This window comes from Chanos chanos, chromosome 12 (genome assembly GCF_902362185.1).
Source record: "Chanos chanos chromosome 12, fChaCha1.1, whole genome shotgun sequence".
NCBI classification, from domain to species: domain Eukaryota; kingdom Metazoa; phylum Chordata; class Actinopteri; order Gonorynchiformes; family Chanidae; genus Chanos; species Chanos chanos.
Genome location: NC_044506.1, coordinates 13,097,964 through 13,116,120, shown reverse-complemented (window position 1 = coordinate 13,116,120; position 18,157 = coordinate 13,097,964). Strand labels below are relative to the sequence as shown.

The 18,157-nt window shown below is 37.3% G+C and overlaps 2 protein-coding genes across 2 annotated transcripts; one reads left to right on the top strand and one right to left on the bottom strand.

Moving 5' to 3' along the window:
* Positions 1-1,478: 1,478 nt before the first annotated feature.
* On the bottom strand, positions 1,479-2,976 carry galr1a (galanin receptor 1a). Its single transcript, XM_030788500.1, has 3 exons — positions 2,305-2,976; positions 2,109-2,174; positions 1,479-1,796 (listed from the first exon to the last, which is right to left on the bottom strand). The coding sequence occupies exons 1-3, from the start codon at positions 2,974-2,976 to the stop codon at positions 1,479-1,481; spliced, it is 1,056 nt and encodes a 351-aa protein (XP_030644360.1).
* A 7,211-nt stretch (positions 2,977-10,187) lies between these two features.
* mbpa (myelin basic protein a) lies at positions 10,188-17,600 on the top strand. Its single transcript, XM_030789209.1, has 6 exons — positions 10,188-10,307; positions 12,346-12,450; positions 13,446-13,472; positions 14,374-14,394; positions 16,594-16,683; positions 17,550-17,600. The coding sequence occupies exons 1-6, from the start codon at positions 10,188-10,190 to the stop codon at positions 17,598-17,600; spliced, it is 414 nt and encodes a 137-aa protein (XP_030645069.1).
* The last annotated feature ends 557 nt before the right edge of the window (positions 17,601-18,157 follow it).

Below are 18,157 nucleotides of genomic sequence, written 5' to 3'. Positions count from 1 at the left end.
TTATAAGAGACCTGACTTCCAGCCCCATGTGATAAGTCTGTCAGTAATAACAACATACTTGGTTTACAGACATTCTGAATCACAATAACTGTTTCCTTCATGCCATCCTATTGTGATGTAAAGCAGTCTGAGACAGTATTTTAGCAGATTTTGTCGAAATAAAACCTTAGGATCAATCCAAACACGAATTTCTTTTGGAAGTAATGCAATTAAGATGCTTTTCTTTTGTAGGACTCAGAGCTGATAACTCAGGTTGAGTGTGATGTTGGATGATGTAAAGTAAAATATACAGGAAAGCTACCTGGAACTCCAAGAGGTATCATCGACTTGGAAAATGAAGTCTTGGTCATTTTAAAAAGTTATGTGTGAAAGTTAAGTTTATATATGTAGCACCCTGAAGAACAGCCAGGCGATGAATATACGTTGCATTTTCATTGTCTGATTTAAATAGCTTGGCTCGACAGTTAAGGGAGCACTACAAAATATGAATGAGATGCCATAACAAGATTAAATAAATGAAAGTTTGCAAAACCAGTAATCAGTCAATGATATGAAAGTGATCAGACATCATTTAATCTGATGCTGCAAGAAAAGCTATCAGCTGCAGTGAATAATATGAGAGATGCCAAAAAGAATCAAACTACAGTAAAATAAATAAATAAATAAATAAAGGGGTCAAATATTTTGAAATTATTCAGATATTATTTATTTGATAATATTTTATCCAATGAGCAAATGTATTGCAGCAGGACAAAGTTTCTTGAAGAAATTCCCAATTACTGCCTTCCAGATTAAACCAAAGTTTGAATAATTGTTATGTATATAGAACTGTGTATGTCAAAGAATTTGGTATGTCCTTGTCATGCCAAAGTTGATAAGCATTATAGATTAAATAAGATTGTACATTTTTAGAAATGTGTCCACAACACTAAAACCATACAGAAGATAAAATAATAACAATAATAAGTATTCTGAAGAAAGTATTGGCAATTCAGATACAGGACCAACTCCAGACATTTAAAAATAGGAGTGGAGAAAAATATCAAATAATTTTAAAAGACATATTTTAGAGTCTTCTGAAGGAAAGAATGGTCTCTTCCATGATTTGGAGTGATTCAGATTGACACCAAGTCCCTAGATAACTTTTTGTGGCCACAGGACACAGGGCATACTTTTTACAGGATAAAAATATATACTTAGGACAAGACTTCTGTTCAAACAGAGCAACCGCACAACAACACATTTTTACATATACAGCAACACTGCAACTATAGAGTAACTATTGACCTCCTAAGGCTTTCTAAAACCATATGTGTTTCTGAAAGCGATGTGTGATCATTAGTTTGTGGTGCAAATGAAGATCCTAACCAATGACTTCAGAAGGATTTTGAAAGACGCAGTTTTTAGCGTCCCTGATGTCACCTTACTATTTTGCTTCTTAACCAACTTGAACATTTGTATACGAGTGACACTGGTGTTTAAATTGTCGTGCAGTTAGTTGAGGCTGCAATCTCCAGTTTACTCCGCATCTCTCTTCCATCAGTCATGGGGTACTCGGTGGCCACCTGGCACTGGAACACCTGCTTGTAAGCCTGTCGGAAGTTCTCTGAGAGGAAGGCGTAGATGATGGGGTTGACAGAGGAGTTACTGTAAGCCAAACAATGAGCAGTAACACGGAACACGAATGATGCCTGGTTCAGGGGGAAAGAACCAAACTCCACCCACAGGTGGACCACATGATGGGGCAGCCATGACAAGCAGAAGACTACCACCACAACAAAGACTGTTTGCGCAGTCTGGGGTCAGAAAAGAAAAGGAGTGAATGAACACTTGCGCTGTCATGTACAATCATTAAAATCCTGTTATCATCTGTCTTCTCTCACTATGTTGCTTAAATCTTTGGAACAGCCTACACATTTTTCACATTATTTTTGAAAGTCTCTGGAGATCATCAATAACCAAGAAAATTCATGACATTTTGGCTCAGTGTGTGCAATATTTTGCAAAGAATACAACGGCTATGTACAAGGATTTTTTTTACCTTTGAAAAGAGCTTGAGATATATTAGTTAAAGAGCTAAACAGGCTACTGACAAAAATCATTCTTACCTTCTTTTTGGACGTCTCAGACTTTTTTGAAATGTTTTTGAGTTTTTTGTGCAAATGATTCAAAACCTGTAAAAGTATTAAAAGAACCAAGGTTAGAAAGAACCACTCAAGTGCAATACGTAAACACAAATATGGTCATCTCCTGCAGCATAGTTTATAAAATTAAATAACAGGGGAAGAAAAAACAATTACTTACTTTTGAATAACAGAATGAAATCAAAATCAGAGGTAGAACGTATCCGAAAACAAATGTACAAACAACATAAATATTTTTTTTGTTGTGGTCAGGCCACACTTCCCAGCAAAACGTGCTGTTATCCTCGCTCTCGACGATGCTTTGATAGTAGGCAACCGGCGCAGCCATGGCAAAGGAGAGTATCCAAATCACCATCACTCCGATGACAGCATGCTTTGCCACACGTATGGAGGAGGACTTTCTGCTGTGAACTATAGCGATGTACCGATCCACCGACATAGCTGATAAAGTGAAAATACTAACCAACATGGACACCGTGAAAAAGTAGTGGATGAATTTACAAATAAATTCTCCAAGGACCCATGTTGGTAACATGTAAACCGTGGATTGAAAGGGGATGCAGAACAGAAGATAAGACAAGTCTGCAACGCTAAGATTGAGAATGAAGATATTAGTAGTACTCCGATGCTGTCCGGGTTTACGACGAGCCAGAACTGTGATCACTAATGCATTCCCTAGCACTCCGAGGGTAAAAATTAGTCCGAAAATTAGAAGCGTAATTAAATTATCAGCGCCAATCCCAAACAGCGGTTTCAGCTGTTCTTCCCTATCTATCAGGTTGCCAGATATGACAATGTTGCTTTTGTTATTTATTTCAACTGGGATGTCCATAATTGTGAGCGTTTCACATAAAAATACTATTTATTATTTGTTTTGTGATCTTCCCTTGTTATTTAAACAAAATTGCCTAATGTATGATCAAAAGAATATCACATAAAAACGTAATCCTGTACGAAATACTTCAAGAGCAAAACCATGCCAAAGTCAGGGAGACTTTTGGAGCTGCGGTTTTAGTACTGGGAGTGATACTCGCAAATAAAAAAAATCCAAAAAGTACTCCTATAAAATAACTGTATAAAAACATTAAAGTAAAACGAAGAAGATATAAAAATTATACGAGAGTAATCTTTAATGTAGAAGTATTAGTTGTCTCTGTTAATATCCTTGGAAAACCCTCTTCCGTATCCTCAGGTGCTCTCGTGTTCTGGCGGCTGGTTGAACTGGTCCAATGCTTCTGCTTTCCTTAGATAGGCTACGCAGTGCGCGCTCACAGCAATCAAATATCATCACCCGGTCTCTCAAGAAGACGTCACACAGAACGCCGCTAATCCAGCTGATCACGTCCCCGTCGGGCTTGAGGCCATTTAATCAGCAAATTTATTCCTAGGGCATCTGATCAAACGTTTCTTTCTCTTTTGTGGAAAAAAGCAGTTTCCTCCAATTGCCAAGATAATCTTGGGATCCAAATGCTGAGAACATCTACATTTGCTTTCACAAATGCTGATCTCAGCCAACAGAGCAAATGAAATTAGTCTTAGTTTTATCAGATCTAAAAATCACTACTGAGGCTTATACTGGCACCAGAAAATGAAGTAAGTGTTTGTTGTGTTAGAAAAATGAAAACTACTTTTTATCAGAGATGGCATGAAAACATTCAGTTAACACAGAGGCAAAAATGTCTAAAATTAAGACTTGATATCAGTGATTACTCGTAGTTTAAGATTCAGTGCTGTGGCCAGATCTGCAACCTCTAAACCCACACTCCACAAGAAGAGCTAGGGGACAGAACATTATCCTCCATAATTATATGCATATACAGTCCATTTAGACATTTGTGTCCCCTTCTCTCTCTCTCTCTCTCTCTCTCTCTCTCTCTCTCTCTCTCTCTCTCTCTCTCTCTCTCTATATATATATATATATATATATGTGTGTGTGTGTGTGTGTGTGTGCGCGTGTACATATATACATATTATTCCTAAAAGAACTCTTATCAAAGAAATTAAAGAGTGCTCACAGACCATTGACAATGACTGTAAACTGTAAATTGTAGGGCTTTAACAATAGACTCTGAGATGCTTTTGTTACCTTTCTCTTAATGAACAGGTTGAGCTCCCTTGTGAAATTTTGGTAATGGGATACTATGTTAGAATACAGACCCCAACAGCATGAGAAGAAATCAGCTGTGCTTTCTAGGATCATATGAACACTGTTTTGAATCTCTTGAGATTTTAGGCAAGATAGCCATATTTTCAAGCTGCTCTGCCGATGGCGCTTATGCCCTTGGTGCTATGACAACCGCATTATGAATGAAATTACATAAAGAGCATGTAATCCGAGAGCACCCTGATACAATATTTGCAAAATGTCTTCCTCTCTGAAGTATATGAACTAACCATTGAGTCACTTTGTCTTGAGAGCTAAAACACCTGTGAAGGAAAAAAAAAAAGAAAAAACATGACTTGTTACTTGGTTGTATCTGAGTCGATACACTTACCCAGCATTTCTTCTTTTTTTTTTCTTTACAAATGAGATGTTTTTAAAGGACCGCATCCTTTTGTATTTTTACTCAGTCATATCCTGAGGAACAGATGTCACCATGGTGACTATGAGCCTCTCCTCAAAGACCAAAACATTTTTTTTTCTCTCTCTGAGAGGTTGTGAAGAGGAGCTGGCCATGTTTTTCTAGGTCAGGTGAATCATACACAATGGACACAATATACTTCACTGTCAGATTCACCAATGACCAAATTATACGGTCATTAAGAGAGGCTCCAGATTATGTTAAAAAATACTTTTAGTTGGTTCCAAAAACTTAAAAGCATTTCAAAAACATGGACAGTTACACGCTATCTTCCACAGATCTTCCCAATAATTGTAACTAATCAAAGGTAATCTTCCTGAATAGTCCCTGAGAGAGATATCTGAGCATTGAAACAGTTGCTCCTGTACACCCATATACAACGCCTGGCCAAAAAAAATAAAAAAAAGAAGTCACACACTCTAATAATTCGTTGGACGGCCTTTAGCTTTGATTACGGCATGCATTTGCCATGGCATTGTTTCGACAACCTTATGCAACATCACAACATTTATTTCCATCCAGAGTTGCCTCAGTTTTTGGCTGAGATGTTGCTGACGACAGGAGAGTCGAACCATTCTGTGAAGTCTCCTCCAGAACATCCCAAAGACTTTCAGTGGGGTTAAGGTCGGGACTCTGTGGTGGCCAATTAATGTGTGAAAATGATTCCTCATGCTCCCTGAACCATTCTTTCACCATGTGAGTCTAATGAACCTTGGCATTGTTGTCCTGGAATATGCCCGTGCCATCAGCGAAGAAAAAATCCATTGACGGGATAAGCTGGTCATTCAGTACATTCAGGTACTCTGCTGACTTCATTTTATTGCCACATAATGTTGTTAAGCCTGGACCTGACCAACTGAAGCAACTCCAGATCATAACACTGCCTCCAGAGGCTGCAATGCCAAATGGTGACTTTTTTTTTTTGGCCAGGCAGTGTACTATTGTGAACTGGATTTGAAAAATGTTAAACATCATTTTACTTAAATTGAAGTGCAAATTGCCCCTTATAAATTGTATGAAAGTATGAAAGTAGTAACTAGTCCCTTATGAAAAGTCTTTTGTGTTTCTTTACATGGTCAACAAAAAATACATGAAATGAAAATAACACGAAATTCAGAATAGGAAACAAATGCAGAGCTGGCCCTCCAGTTATATGAAGTGGAGATGATCTTTTCATCTCATTTCAAAGATGTTCATTTCTTCAAAAACACTAATGAGTTTTGGCATAAAAAGCCCTTTCCACACTGCACACTCTACAAGGCAATTGTATGTATATCATAGGATTTACTGAAATTAAAATGAAAAGGGTATTAAAGAGCAAATTTTAAACAAAGCATTCCATCATGTCAGCCTGAGCATGAGTATCACTGCAGTGTCAATTAACTTTAATGAAGTCTCAATGATTCAGCTGAACCTGACTAAATCTACTTGAGAAGCTTTCATGAAATCTAGAGAACATAGTCCAAGGAGATATTTTGAATCAATTAATTGTTTAATCTTTTTTCTTTTTCTTCTTTTCTGAACGTTGGCCTTCTAGATGTGAAAAACAGGTGACACTATTACTTGGCTTGAGCTTTGGGGGAACAATGAAAATGGCTCTTAGCAGTACCTCAGCACAACAGATGAGGGAGTTAGGGAGTAAGGCCCGTAAAATTGCAGTCCACTGCGTGAGATGTCCAGTGAACTAATGATCAGGGCACATCTGCTTGTGCTCATTGTTCTGAGACAGACAGACAGAGAGAGAGGCAAGGAGGAGGAAGAAAGACAGATATAGAATCTAGTCTCAAGGAAAGAAGGAAAGAGGTAAAGAAAATTATTGAGTGTTAACAAAAAAAGGGAGAGAAAGGCAGTTACTGTGAGCCAATCAAGAGTAAGAAGCTTACCCTCTTGCCTGTAAAATCCTGTTTCTCTGGTACTTGGTAGCAGAGCTCAAGTACTCTTCAGAGGCAACTTATTTTGGAGCGCTGTGTAACTAAGCCCTGTGCTGCTTTGTTAGAATAGTACACCCTAAATTCATTCAAACAGGTCCTGTCATATTACATGGGCACTTGTTTAAAAACTGATGAATATGCAGCATTTATATGCTGAGATATATTTTGCATTCCTTGCAGTTATGGAGCTGTGGAAAAGAAACATATGTATTCTCACTTGAGCAAGGTCTGGCAATCTACTTGGATTTATCTGTCACTACAAGAGGCTCATGCCTGTTATTGTCTGATGTTAAGTTTGTGGATATATTTCTAATTTTCTTCCCCATCTAATATACCCTACAGGGTGTTTGAAGTGACGTTGTCTATGTCAAATTGTTAAAAAAAAAAAAAAAAAAAACTGCTGCAGAGTTGAAAACTGTTTAGTCATAAATCTAAACTGTTCTGATATAATATTTTCATTATGAGATTAACACCATTAAATCTACTGATTAAATATGATTATGACTTTCTCAATCAAACAGTTTCATACTGATTCAAGTTCAACAAAATGTATGGACTTGTATGTATGTCCCACTTGCTGGGTTGCTGTGATATCTGATCTTGGAGTGTGAAAGGACGAGCCTTATTGTTCCTTTTGGTCAGTAAACAAGGCAATGCTAATTTCTCTGTGTGGTGGCAAGCCAACAATGCCATCAACACTTGGCAATTGCTTTGTGTATTGGGCATAAGCATAAAGCCGACATTTGTTTTATGTTACAACAATATCATTCCCTCTAACTTGGCTCCACAAGACAAGGATTCACACAGGCTTAGCAACTCACAGAAATGTGTTCTCCACCGAGGCATATGGGGTAACAACTAGTGGTGCATTCCTTTGGCATAGTTGACATTGTTAAAGCTTGTGATTTTACTACTTGTATCCCTGCTTGTATTTTCATTTTGACTTAATTTGAAATATAAATAAGAATGACTTCCCTGAATCAACTGGTCTAGTTGTTGATTTATTTATTTATTTTTGCCCTGAAGAGAATAAAATTAAAATGATATAAAAATGTATATTAAAAAAAGATATATATAAACAAGGAATTCTGCATTGAAAGTTATCACATTCATCAAGGGACAATATATAGACAATTTAACAGTGGTTGAACCTCTCTAAAAACTTGCGCCTTTTATTTTAAATAGTGTGATGAACACACACCCATTTGTAGACCACTAGGATCAGGCTTGTTTTGGAACAGAAGAGAGCTTTCTCTCTGGATGGTGGGCTCTTTTGGGGCTACAATGCCTTGTGAGAGCATTCTGAGCTGATGAGTGGGTGTCTTGGTTGTGGTCCACATACTTCTCATGGTTTAGGGCTATCTACCATGTTTGTGTCCCACAGGCTTACTCCATGGTTGCTATTGTTTCTTCCTCTGTCTCTCTCAAGTTTCTTTTGACAACAAAGCCTGGCCGTCTTCTGTACACAAGGGCACTTGCAGTGCAGCCTACCCACTCCCCACATTCCTGTACCGTATCTCAGAGGGGCTGGTGGGTGCTCCTTCCACAGCCTCCTCCCAGCTAACAGATGAGCCCCTGTGGATGTGACCACATGAACACCCGACCCATCATCTCCGTTTTTAGAGTCTTTAAAAGGGGCTATAAAATGAAGGACATGGAAAAACTCCTTTGTACGAGTCTATCAGTGACCAACTCCTAATTACTTCAGAAGGACATCTGTATGCAGTACCTTACAGGTGTGATGGGGTATATTTCAAACGGGCTGCGGTTTTACCAAATATATAGGTGGCAGGTGTCTTTGTAAATAGCTGTAAAATAGCAACTGCAAGTTTTCTATGCTTGAAACTTGCACAAGATATTGTCATTTAAGACAGTTAAAAAAACAGCTGTCACACCACAGCTGCCACATTCATGACTAAACCAACAGCTGTCTATCAAATGTATAAAGTAGGTACTGTACTTCGTGTGCGTGTGTGCGTGTGTGTGTGTGTTTGGAGGTCAAGGTTGGATACAAAACTAAATAAATACATGAATAAAATCTGTGAAATATGCCTAATACAAGTGTAAAAGGAGGTTGAGGGTTCTTAATGACACTCCAAACACAATGAACACATGGAAACACCTCTCATCAGAGAGTGCTATTATAAAAGAATCTAGGCCAATATGTTGATTACTCATACGACCCACTGAACTCATTATCAAACCATAAGATTAATTCTTATGAACTCATTTTCTGGTTATAAGATCAAATCTTACGTAACTTGAAGAGACTTCATTCTAAATGAAACAACATGCGCAGTTTTTACTGAACTAAGAAGAGAGTTCCATGAGTAAATCTCCCGCGAACTAAGAATAGATGTAAATGATTTGATATATATCAGATCTGCTGAACAATGTTTTGTGTGAATTTTAATGTATCAGTATCAACAGCATTCTTGTTCTGATGTTTAAAAGCAGCAGTAACCATCTTTGGCAGAGCCTCATCATTAACTTAAACTACTCTCTTGTTTGCCATGGGACTCTGCTGATCCTTTTTTGGATGTGTGTCTCTCAAGAGTTTCTTGATGTTCAACATGCAATCTAATCAAATTGTGTTCTAATATTTTTTTCCCATTTCTGCTTTTTATTTGATTATTATTGTGATCTTTGCCTCATTGTTCCATAGTCATTCCATACGTATAATTTCATTTCAAAGAGCTCAGTTTCAAAGAACACAGAGTTATGTATATCATGAATTTGTTTCTGAATTATCTTTTCAACACAGTGCCCTTTGTTCTATGGCCAAATCCCAACAAAAACAAAAGGCATCTGTCCTACAGTGTTTGATTGTTTTAGCTTCAATTAGAGGAACCACTTTCTTCAAAACAAAGTAAGCTGTGTCTTCTTTTCTTTGAAAAAGAAACACGACAGAGTCCTATTTCCTTAATCAATTAAAAATTCTGTGTTCTTGGAAAACCCCTCGTTTCACATATATTATTTGAATTCAGCACCTGTATTAAATTTCTAATTTTTTGTTTCTCAGGTGTGATAAATCTGCTCTACCAACAAAAATTCATGACAAACCAAGGTGACAATAAAGGCCTACAAACATCATTTCAACAAATTATTTGTATAAAGGATTTGAATCCTTTAGACAATGGTTGGATTGTACTGGAGACTGTTTTGCATCAGACCCAAGTTCACACTCATAGACAGCCCTTGTTTTTTTCAGGTCAGGGCGAGGCAGATGTGGCCCAGAACAATGGCTGCCCCATTGAGAAGACGGCAGTGACTGACTCCAAGAGCACTGAGGCTCTGATGAATGGCTGGCACCAGACCAGAACTGTTGACGCTATTACGGACCCACCTCATCTCCCATCAAGACCAGGGACAGAAGGACGACACCTTCAAAGGCCACTCCTTCACCATAGATGTGCCGAAGACTATCCAGGACCTTGGCGTTACACTCACAGAGACGAGATCAGATAGCAGAGGAGCCCAGACCGTTGCTTGGAGTCAGCTGAACCAACCCGAGCCAACTAATACTGAGAATGGCCAGTGCAAGCACCTCAGGACAAAACCCCTTTGGGCTGGGTAGGAGAAAGAGGGCCCCTGGTATCCTGGATCAAATTGGCAAGTTCTTCGGAGGAGATAAGAAGAGAAGAGGCAAGGTGAGTTTTGGACTGCATCTGAATAAATTAAAGTGTGTTTTTTGGTGGTGGTGGAAAAAAATGACTTCTTCATCTTCAAATTTCTTCATCATCAGAAATAACAATTAGTAGAGATAGATAATTAAATCTAAATTTATGTATTTCATATTAGGATTTTCATCGACCTCTGCTATAAGCTAATTAATGCTTCAGTTGTACCTTGTAAATTAGCGAGAGTGTTTCTCTGGTGAGTAAGGAACTTGTCAGCTGACATATCCAAATTTATTTTCAGTGCTGATATTTCTGAACTATCGAAAGAAATTGATTACTAATGGCTCTGGTAATTTTAGGATATTCAGTCAAATGTAAAATTTACAGCTTTAAAAATAAATCCATCAGTAAATTTAAGCTCACATAGCAAATTGTATTTGGGTGAAAAAGGTGAATCTTTTTTCTTTGTGTTTTCCTAGGTCTTTCTATTAAGATAACTACAACTAAAATTAAGTTCAGCCGGTTAAAATCTTGAAAAATGGAAAGCCCCGTCTAAAGATTCTGAAAGTTTGATTATTCTAAAGCATGCTTTCGCATCATTTTTGGACAAAGTTGAGTCAGAAGAAAACACTTACATATGGGAAATGAAAGGAAAGTTGAGTCCAGGCCCTCAGGAATCTTATATTATGAACTCTTCTTTATGAATATCATTATGCCACATAATAATAAGTAACCGAGGTTATTGTGGGTCCAGGGTGTCATTCAGAAGAATTAACTTATGCCACTAGTTGTATCTGCTTTCGATGACAAGTATTGTTCAGACAATGCTGGTGTACTGCGATAAATTACACAGCACACCACAACAAGTATCACTGGAATATGCACAAGCAGTATTAAAACATTTGGGATTGCATGGTATTTTTAGGTTTATGAAATAAGCTCTGACTAAACTAACTGAGGTTGTTAGAGTGCATTCTGTGCTGAACACAGTGTCCTTCTCTTGAAACTTTTAACCTATAGGGATATAACAAAACTATTCTCTTTTGGCATAAATTTTGAATGGAATAGTAATAAGTTTACTCTTGAGTGAAATGCTGTTTTTGTCGTGTGCTTCATTAATGTTATGCTTGATTAAATTATTTTTGTATTGTTAATATCTGGTACTGCAATCTCATTTTCATAAAATGCTATTAATAGTCAAGATTGTGACAGGAGTGAAGAATAGAAATAGACTGCAAAAATTTAGTAAAATAAAAGCATGAAAAATAATAAATATGGAAATGGAAATGGTTGTCTTCTCATTAAAGATTCAGTAGGCCCATATTGTGTTGTTTAGGTATGTAAATAATCAGGATGTGTGGTGCTCAAACGACACAGTGGGAAAGATACTAGTTCACTACCACAGAGACCTAGGTCCCCATCCTGCTTTTGGCTTGGCTGTGTGTCCATATGAACACAATTAGCAGTATTTGAGGGTGAGATAGACCAACGCTTGTTTGCTGCAATAGCACCTCCCACTGATTGGTTATGACTTGCAAAAGTCCTTTGTGGTATGGTGAAAAGAAGCGAATAGAAACACAACAGAACTGGCCTTGACTGACTTGGGAGAAAAAAGGGAGAAAAGGTTCATAATTGTCTTGAGGTAAATGCTGTCAAAGTGGTGAAGTGCATTATAATTATGGCCACCAGATGGAGCATAATGTAAGCAGTTGTGGAGAGCCTTCCGCATAGTCACATCCAACTTACGAACTGATTATTCAACGTTTTAGTTAATACAAATGCTTGAGGAACTGCAATAATTCTAAAATATATTACCAGCTATTAATAATTCAATTTGAATTTCAAAATTCTAAGAAAATAAGATAAGAAACTGTATACCAAGCCACTTTTTAACATTAGGGGGATTTTGCCTGTGGAATGTTGGGCTTATTACTTCCTATTTTTGGCTTAGGATACTGTAGCTTGAAGAGCAGCAGGAATAATGACAAAAAACATACTTGCTATGCTATAAAAGAACTATTAGCTTCCACCATATTCTAAATTTGATCTTTGCATTAACCCCTTCAAGGGATCCTTCAGGGGTCATCTTGCCTCCTCACCCCAGAAGCCTCTGCACTCCTCCACTCGGCGCCGTGGTGATGACAATGCTGTGGTACATTTTTTCCGGAGCTTTGTAAGTGTCTGCACAATGACTGGTGATCTCTTTTGCTCTATTTTCACACTTCAGTTTACCTTTATATAAATTTACAAATCTGATGTAAAAAAAGAAAGAATAGAACTGTGTTGAATCCTGAATTTTATTTGAATCAAAAGAAAAAAAAAGATTTTATTGAAATGTGACTTGCAGTCCTCGTTCTTGCAGACAGTTCTTGGACGATTTGTCACATTGTTTGTGTGGTCACTCATGGTCCAAGACTAGAGTCCAAGTTTGTCGTCATGTCAGACAATATGCAATCCATGTAAATACACTCACAATAGCCCATGCTTGTCTGTCAGAAAGTAACCATTACAAACAGTTACATCATGTGTGAGATCCCCCCTACACCACACACTTAGAGATAGAACACTCTTTCAAACAAACTGCACTCAATAACTTACATTTTCCAAATCCTCATATAATATGCTGAAAAAATTATCTGCAAAAATAAAACATAGACTACAAAAGTGAATAAATAACATACAGTTCATATATTACCATAATATGTATAGTGTTTAAATGCTAATATCCTTGTAGTTTTAGAAAGAGAGTGAACATAGTTTTGGAGGAGCATATATGAAAATGATAAAATGAAAATGCTATCTTTCCTATCCTTCCTCATCTGTAATTCTTCAAAAACCTTTCTTTCAGTGATGATCATTGGTGTTAAAATGTGCTTCACCTTCTCACAGAAAATGCAGCCCTTCAGCTAAGTTCATTAGAAAAACACATTAGGCTCCAAATTCCATACTCATCAAGAATGGAGTGGAATTCTAAATTCTGTCTGAAAAAAGTGGAATATAACCCCTTCATTTCAAACTTCAGTTATCATTACCAAATATTACTGAAGTATGGTGGCCCTGATTGTGCTCATTTCCATATAAGATTTTTTCCCCTGCAACTGGGTTCCAAGCACTGAAATGTTTCCATAGAGCCACTAGTTATTGTTCTGTGTGATTTCTTTCCCTCAGGTGTCCTCTCCTCGTCCCAAGTCAAGGGTAAGTCGGGTTTACTCAGTCTTTGAGATCTTACTTTTGATTTCACCACATCTAAAGATACAACAGTACTCACTGTTCTGTGAAAACTGCTCCAAAAAGTTGTATGTCTATATATACATTTATTCACGCACGTATAAATATGCAAACAATGTCGATAGCATTATACAAATATTATTGTTCATTGTGTTACAATGGCTTAATGAAAATGCTACGGTAGAGTTGTATTTGGCCATATTTTTAAGAATGTCTGCCTTGGACTGATCTGCCATGCTCCAGAAAATGCTAAGCCTACCATTTTGTACAGTTCACTGCTCTCTGACTGACTTGTAGCTTAGACACTGTAAAAAGGCTGTGTTATACCAGCAAGAAAATTGCTGTTTTAAGCTTGATGGATCAGTGATTTTGGTTGTTTTCCTTTCATTTCATTGTTTTTGTTGAACAGAGACCCATGACAATGTTTCAGCATCTCACATCTCTTGCTTCACACAGTGTGTAATTGGTGTATCCTACAAACCAAAGCACTGTGTTATTTTAACTTAGCAGTAACCTATAGCCAGGTTTATCCAATAGTAGGATAAAGCACTCAACCTAAGGCACTAAGTCAGAAGCTGGATAAAATGATCTCAACACTGTCATTGTCAAACACTGACATAGTGCTGGATTGCTGCAATGATCCAGAATTGTTTTTACCATAGCATTTTAAAAGTATTTTACAGTCAATCTTTTGTAATTCCACCTGGACAAATGTGAGATTCAATGGCCCACAGCACTAGTTTTTACAACACAGTCTGCTCTCCTCTATTCTCTGTATAGGCTTTCAAAATTCAGCTATGAGGAAATCAAACAGTTTCTTACAGTATTGAAATGTAACCTATATTATCTTTATTTCTTTCCTGTGCAGTGGAGGGAACTCTTTGGCTTGGTATGTCACACCAACTCAAATGGAAACATGTTTGCATTCATAGCTATGTAGGCAGATTACCTTGGCTTCTGCAGGGACCCTTCCTTCTTCCCTGTTGTCTTGTTCCTAATGATTGTCTTTGTTCTTAATATTCCTTTTACACCTCTGCTTTCTTCCTCTATATTACATTCTTTATAAAATGATCATCTGGCACTGCCAATGCTATAGCATTGTCGCAATGTTTTAACTCAGACCATACAGAAATCTAATGATACTCTAAACATAAAAATTCTTTAATTTCCCTTGTTGAAGTTAATATTTTGGACCAAACATTTGATGTAAACAAACAAACAAACAAACAAAAATTCAGTTCAGAATTGTCACATAGTAAAATTCTGCTAATGTGATATGTCTGAATAATCATTTAAAATATTAGCATGGCTTGTATCTAGACTCAACCACCATAATTTTTGAATTCCAAACACATCCAAAATAAGAAAGATGAACTTAAGTAATAGTGACAATCACACTGAGTGATTGCTCTCTTCTGTGCTGGGTTATTACATTGTGAGTGACATGTGATAAATAACACTTTACTAGACACAGCATACTAAAATAAAAGCAATCTGGCATAACGATATCATAAGACATTACTCAACAATCATGTCCGCTTCAGTATTAACTATTTACTGTGTCATACAGGACAATGCCTGATAAAAGAGATTGCTTTCATGAATTACCTCAGCATTGTTGCACTGCACAGTACATCATGTATTTGACAGCTTACAAAATTTGGATATGCTGTGTGAAGTAAAGTGTTCTCAGAGTCAGACAGGTTTGAAGTTCATTCCGAAGGAAAGAAAAGAATTTTCTATGACAAAAAATTACTTCTGTTTTGAATTTATAAAGAAATTCAATGAAAAACAGTAATATCCCCATAGTTTCATTATTTTTCAGTCTCAGCTAATGTGTAGGAGCCCTTGAGTGTGGTGAATTGATACTATGGAACCAGTAGCATTTTTTTTCTTTCTTTGTTTTGTTTCCTGACACTTTGATCCAGAGTGACTCAGTACTCCTAGATGACTTTGACACAGCACGACTTTTTCTGAACCGTACCCGGTAAAGCAGCTCTCTCTATCTCAAGGGCCCAGAGACAAAAAAATCCCTACTACTGACTCATCTCTCACCAGTGTGTGGATGGCCAAGATTCACTTCATCACCAGCATCACTCTGCTTTAATCACCACACATACACACACACACACACACATACACATACACGTGCACACACACACACACACACACACATGCACAAACGCACACATGCACACGCTCACACACGCACACACACACACACACACACACACACACACACACACACACATGCACAAACGCACACACGCACACGCTCACACACGCACACACACGCAAACACACACACACACACACAAAGGGTGTTACTTTGGGAAATACAGGAGAAACGGAAAAGTGTGGTTGCCAGGAGAAAAATGATCCTGAATTCAGCCGATAGGCTTTTAAGAGTCAACAGCTTATTAATGGAAGATATAGTGATCTATATATAATCATTTCTGTACATTCATTTACCTCAAATACCTGTATATTAATACATCTCATGTAGAGCATGTGCACAGCTTTTGATTAGACAGGTATTTGATGACAACGGCAACAAACAAACAAACAAACAAACAAACAAACAAACAAACAAACAAGCAAACAAAATCAGGATAAATCTACATGGTAAGTAGCAAGTTCCCTGCTAACTACAGGAAAAAGAGCAGAGGAGCTTGGGTCATTTTACTCTGGGGTCATTCTTTTACCGTTCTGCAGATTCCCCTTTTGTGCACGTTGCTGTCTTTATGTGATAACTTGTATGTAGTAATACATGACTTTCCTTTCCCCTTGTCTTGTCAATCAAGGATGAGACTGACTTGTGTTTTTTAATTCTTACATTGCTTAATTCCACTTACAATGATATCCTTTTACAGATGAGGAGCAATGTTACTTCAGAACTCCTGAAATGGCAATCTCATTGTTCACAAACTTTTTATTCAAATCATGATAGCTCTATCAAGGCTTTATGACTTCACACAACAGTTTTTCTAAACTCCTCTGCATTTAGAAAGATACACATAGGTCTGTCTAATGGGAGGTTTCAGTCTCAGGCTTGTGTCCACAATGTTGATGCAAGCTGTTTTTGTAGGGAGAGGCAAAGTCGCGTACGTCAGAGAGCATCAGATCTCCAAACAGACGTCGCAGAGAACAGAACACACTCTCCAGAATCTTCAACTTGGTGAGCCCTCAGAACAGAATTGACAGACTTTCTGAAAAATGTCGAAAGATGGTCAATAAAACGTATTTGCATAGCATCAACCAGAGGAGAATAGCACCCCTTCCTGCATCTAATGTAGTTTTAGCAGTAAGCAATGCAAAGAGGCACCAGGTCCTTCCTCCACCATAAGGAGATGAAAAAATAAAAATACAAAAAAAAAAAAGCAGACAAACCAACAAAAAACAAATATGCACAAAGTAAAATTTACCACATCCCTGTAAGACCTGTTTCTTACCCATTAAAGTTGATTGCTTTAATGCTGTAAAATCTGCTATGTGCTTTACTCGGTGCAAAAGACACATTCTCAGGGCAAAAGACACATGCATATTTCGTGAGTAATCAGCAATGTTTTTGTTGTTCATTCCTCATGCACACTTATGTAGCTCTTGTACGCTATTCATGCTTTTCACATCATATTTTGTTTTTATGGAGTTCATTGTGAATATTGAATTTTCTCTGTGATTACATTTTGGTACGTTTTAACATACTGGTGGGGGTGGGGGGGGGTTCTATTTGTTTTTTGTATTTTTTTTATTTACCTTTCTCACTTTTCCTGCAAATATTTGAATGTGTTACACATACTCACTGAAAATACTTCTATTCCACGTCTTTGAACAAGCGCAAATTCTTTCCTTTTTGAACTCAGGGTAAAATACGAACTTTAAATCTCCATTCCTACCTCCAGTATGTCTTTTTAAAGATAACCTGTTTTCTTCTTTTCAATCTGACTTATGAGACAATCTTTCTCCATACAAGAGAGAAAGAAAGGAAAAAAATAAACCTCTGTCAGAAATCATTTCCTACATGTCACTCGTATTTATTCTCAGGGAGAGAGTCGAGCTCGCTCACCCCCAAAACGCTGGAGCACCATCTTCTGAGCCTATCTCCATCAAGACCAGCCATGAGACAGAAGCTAAGGAAAAGATCAAAGAGGAAGAAAAAGATCTTTGCTCCACAGATTCCAATGTTCCAATGGATTTAACAGACTAACATTGGCCACTTTGCTTTTTAAGGTAGAGATAAGTATAAGGATTTAAAATTATGCAAATTTTTACGTTCAAGTGGTCATTGCTTGTGAAGAAAGAAAAAAAAAAAAAGAATTACAAGCAGTGTCTGTATGTGTGCTGTTGAAGCTTAAGTTGTTGGGTGATTTTCTGGTGTTGTTGTTTCCACGATGTTTTAGTGTAAAGTCACACATCAATCAGTAAATTATCTAAATGTGAGCTTTTTTTTATCAGGAGGACTGATGTCTTAGAAGTAGCAAAAGTCTTTGTCAAAAAAAATGCAGCAACCCTTTCGTTTCCGTTTGTTTTCACTGATTAAATGATCTTGGATCAGGGCACAGAAATTATGGCCACTTTGTGGGGATATCTACAACACTTTACACTGTGACAGAAAACCAATACCATCAAACTCTCTCTCTCTCTCTTTTTGT

What these genes read in the sequence shown, in the direction of transcription:
- galr1a (XM_030788500.1), bottom strand. Translation starts at nt 2,976, where the DNA reads ATGGACATCCCAGTTGAAATAAATAACAAAAGCAACATTGTCATATCT. An exon ending in TTTCATTCTGTTATTCAAAA is followed by an intron (nt 2,175 to 2,304) that starts GTAAGTAATTGT and finishes ATACTTTTACAG; the next exon opens with GTTTTGAATCATTTGCACAA. An exon ending in CTGAGACGTCCAAAAAGAAG is followed by an intron (nt 1,797 to 2,108) that starts GTAAGAATGATT and finishes TTCTGACCCCAG; the next exon opens with ACTGCGCAAACAGTCTTTGT.
- mbpa (XM_030789209.1), top strand. Translation starts at nt 10,188, where the DNA reads ATGGCCAGTGCAAGCACCTCAGGACAAAACCCCTTTGGGCTGGGTAGG. An exon ending in GGAGGGAACTCTTTGGCTTG is followed by an intron (nt 14,395 to 16,593) that starts GTATGTCACACC and finishes CTGTTTTTGTAG; the next exon opens with GGAGAGGCAAAGTCGCGTAC. An exon ending in TCTCCAGAATCTTCAACTTG is followed by an intron (nt 16,684 to 17,549) that starts GTGAGCCCTCAG and finishes ATTTATTCTCAG; the next exon opens with GGAGAGAGTCGAGCTCGCTC.